At 63.1% G+C, this 1366-nt stretch overlaps 1 protein-coding gene across 1 annotated transcript; it reads left to right on the top strand.

The window, feature by feature from the left end:
- Window positions 1-397: 397 nt before the first annotated feature.
- Window positions 398-1361, top strand: LOC112121664 (N-acetyllactosaminide beta-1,3-N-acetylglucosaminyltransferase 3-like; the record flags this gene model as incomplete). The annotated part of the gene is made up of 2 exons (XM_026662913.1): window positions 398-956; window positions 1248-1361. Coding segments are annotated over exons 1-2 (673 nt in total), but the record flags the coding sequence as incomplete, so codon positions are not given.
- Between the last annotated feature and the right edge of the window lie 5 nt (window positions 1362-1366).

The raw sequence follows: 1366 nt of genomic DNA on the forward strand, positions 1-1366 counted from the left end.
GATCGGGAGAACCTTTTTCTTTTACTGGGGTATTGGTTTTCATAACCATTCGTCCCCATAACAAGTGGCACTGGTGGGGATACTGGGAAACTGGAGTGTCTGAGGGAATTGCTTGTGTGACTTGTGGTTAGCCAGTGGGGTGAGACCAAAGTCCTCTCCGTCTGGCTGGTTTGGTTTGCCTTAGAGGCGGAAAAACCCCAGCCTTGGGCTGTAACTGCCCTGTTTGAGCAATTTGTCCTGAATTGGCACTCTCAGTTGGGTTCCGCCAGAACCGCATCGTTACACCAGGTGTCCTGAGTGAGACATTCAGTCCTGCCCCAGTGTATGTTCAACACACCCTGGGCGAGTTTCCGCCTATCTATGCTTCACTTTCAGCCGAGCCCTGGGGGGAGTGGAGATGAAGCGCTTGGGTGCCTGCATCCTGCTGATTGGGGGTTTTATTTGGCTATCCTACACCGTGAGGCTGAAGCAGAGAGAGACCCCGCAGGCCGGCCTCAGCCCCAGCCCCAACCCCAGCCGTGGCTCGGTGGAGCTGAGCGACGGGACCTTCACCTTCCGCTTGGATTACGCCGCCTTCCGGGCCGAGTTCCCCCAGCTGCAGAGCTACCGGTGCCGGGAGCTGATCCCAGGGGACGGGGTTTGCACCGGGCCCCCGGGGCTGCCCCTGCTGCTCCTGGCCGTGAAATCCCACCCAGCATCCAGCGCCAGACGGGCCACTGCCCGCCGCACGTGGGCCCGGCCCAGGGTCCTGGGGGGCTACCGGGTCCGAGCCGTCTTCCTCGTGGGGGTGTCCCCCGACCCCCGGCACCTGGCCCTGCTGGAGTGGGAGAGCCAGGAGTTTGGGGACGTGGTGCTGTGGGATTTCGCTGAGAGCCACCAAAACCTGTCGCTCAAGGAGCGCTGCTTCCTGCGCTGGGTGGGGGCGCACTGCGGGCAGGCGGATTTCATCTTCAAAGGTGAGCCCGGACGCCTGGGTTCTCCCCCCAGCTCTGGGAGAGGAGTGGGGGCTGGTGGGTTAGAGAAGGGGGGGCTGGGAGCCAGGACTCCTGGGTTCTCACCTGGGCTCTGGGAGGGGAGTGGGGGCTGGTGGGTTAGAGCGGGGGGGCTGGGAGACAGGACTCCTGGGTTCTCTCCCCGGTGCTGGGAGGGGAGTGGGGGCTGGTGGGTCAGAGCAGGTGGGGCTGGGAGCCAGGACTCCTGGGTTTTGAGCCATCTGCACTCTCCTCAGCATCTTTTCCCTCGCCCAGGGGACGATGACGAGTTTGTGAACCCCCCCGCACTGGTGACCTACCTGGGCCAGACGCCCAACGCCTCCCACATCATCCACGGCAACATCCAGCGCCATGCAGTCGTGATGAGAGGGGGG

This window comes from Terrapene carolina, unplaced genomic scaffold, assembly GCF_002925995.2.
Source record: "Terrapene carolina triunguis isolate 2854851 unplaced genomic scaffold, T_m_triunguis-2.0 Scaffold31301, whole genome shotgun sequence".
Taxonomy (NCBI): Eukaryota; Metazoa; Chordata; order Testudines; family Emydidae; genus Terrapene; species Terrapene triunguis.